Source organism: Aspergillus nomiae (assembly GCF_001204775.2).
Source record: "Aspergillus nomiae NRRL 13137 chromosome Unknown contig00897, whole genome shotgun sequence".
Lineage (NCBI taxonomy): Eukaryota > Fungi > Ascomycota > Eurotiomycetes > Eurotiales > Aspergillaceae > Aspergillus > Aspergillus nomiae.
Genome location: NW_015378950.1, coordinates 1 through 1,044, shown reverse-complemented (window position 1 = coordinate 1,044; position 1,044 = coordinate 1). Strand labels below are relative to the sequence as shown.

The following is a 1,044-nucleotide window of genomic DNA, read 5'->3' as shown; positions in this document are numbered from 1 at the left end:
TTGATCTACTTTAAATGGGCTTCTAACCGCAACATTTAACGAGGCCGGAGAGCAACAGCCCGAATTCCCTACACGCGTCCACCACTGGTTCTGCACAGCAACGTCGGCGATAGCGTGCTACAATTCGATAGACTTTAACCCCCTCCGAAACTAATTGGAGCCAAAGACTTCCTTTGACTCCCGACTACATTCCATCGGCTTACCTTTCCCGGCGGTCTCGGGTCGTGAACGATAGCTTCAGCAAGCTCTCATCGCCTTTCCAGAGCTCCAGTCCGGTTCGGACGTATTCGCGCACGAGTACGCACGTCGTTCCCACCCGTTTTACCTCAGGGAATCCTATAGCGCATCATCATGTCTCTCCACTCATATATTAATAGTAAGTTATCCAATGACCGGTGGATCCCAACATTATGCCAGACCGTGCTAACGCCGCGTTCCATAAAAGAAAAAGTCCTGGTTCTGACTGTTGACGGGCGGACTCTTCTGGGGACGCTCCTTTCCACGGATCAGTTGACTAACCTGGTTCTCCTGGATACCATCGAACGAATCATTCGCACCCCCGATGATCCCGAGCCGAGCTCTCAGATCGAGCACGGTCTGTACCTGATCCGAGGCGATAACGTGGTAGCATGCGGCGAAGTGGACGAGAAGATCGATGGCGAGATCGACTGGGCCAAGGTTAAAGGCGAGGTGGTCAAGGGGACCAAGAACGCATGAGCCCTGATTTTGTACCGGCTCCGATGCGAACTTTCTTGCTCCAGGACGAACCACCTCCCTTTTGCATGAGAGTGACGTTGGATGATCGAAACGTGGCATGGTGGTTAGGTTGGACTAGACCTTTTGTGATAGATCTTATTTCTTTTTTCTTATTTCTTCATGGCTGAGGGTGCAACAGTCCATCAAAGCCTCACGTACCGAGCGCTTCTTGCGCACCGTGTCACGCGGAGGGGCTCCGCTATGGGCATTCTCCGTGGCGGTGATACAGATTTGGATTGATATCGTGGCGTTTTCTGCGACCATGGTGGGGCTCAGAATGGGCAGCAG

The 1,044-nt window shown here is 52.6% G+C and overlaps 1 protein-coding gene across 1 annotated transcript; it reads left to right on the top strand.

Moving 5' to 3' along the window:
* The first annotated feature begins 205 nt into the window (after positions 1 to 205).
* ANOM_011822 (U6 snRNA-associated Sm-like protein LSm8) lies at positions 206 to 851 on the top strand. The gene is made up of 2 exons (XM_015557078.1): positions 206 to 376; positions 446 to 851. The coding sequence occupies exons 1-2, from the start codon at positions 352 to 354 to the stop codon at positions 715 to 717; spliced, it is 297 nt and encodes a 98-aa protein (XP_015400776.1). The 5' UTR covers positions 206 to 351; the 3' UTR covers positions 718 to 851.
* The last annotated feature ends 193 nt before the right edge of the window (positions 852 to 1,044 follow it).

Coding starts and splice junctions, on each gene's coding strand:
- ANOM_011822 (XM_015557078.1), top strand. CDS start 352: ATGTCTCTCCACTCATATATTAATA. Junction 377..445: donor TCTCCACTCATATATTAATA/GTAAGTTATCCA, acceptor GTTCCATAAAAG/AAAAAGTCCTGGTTCTGACT.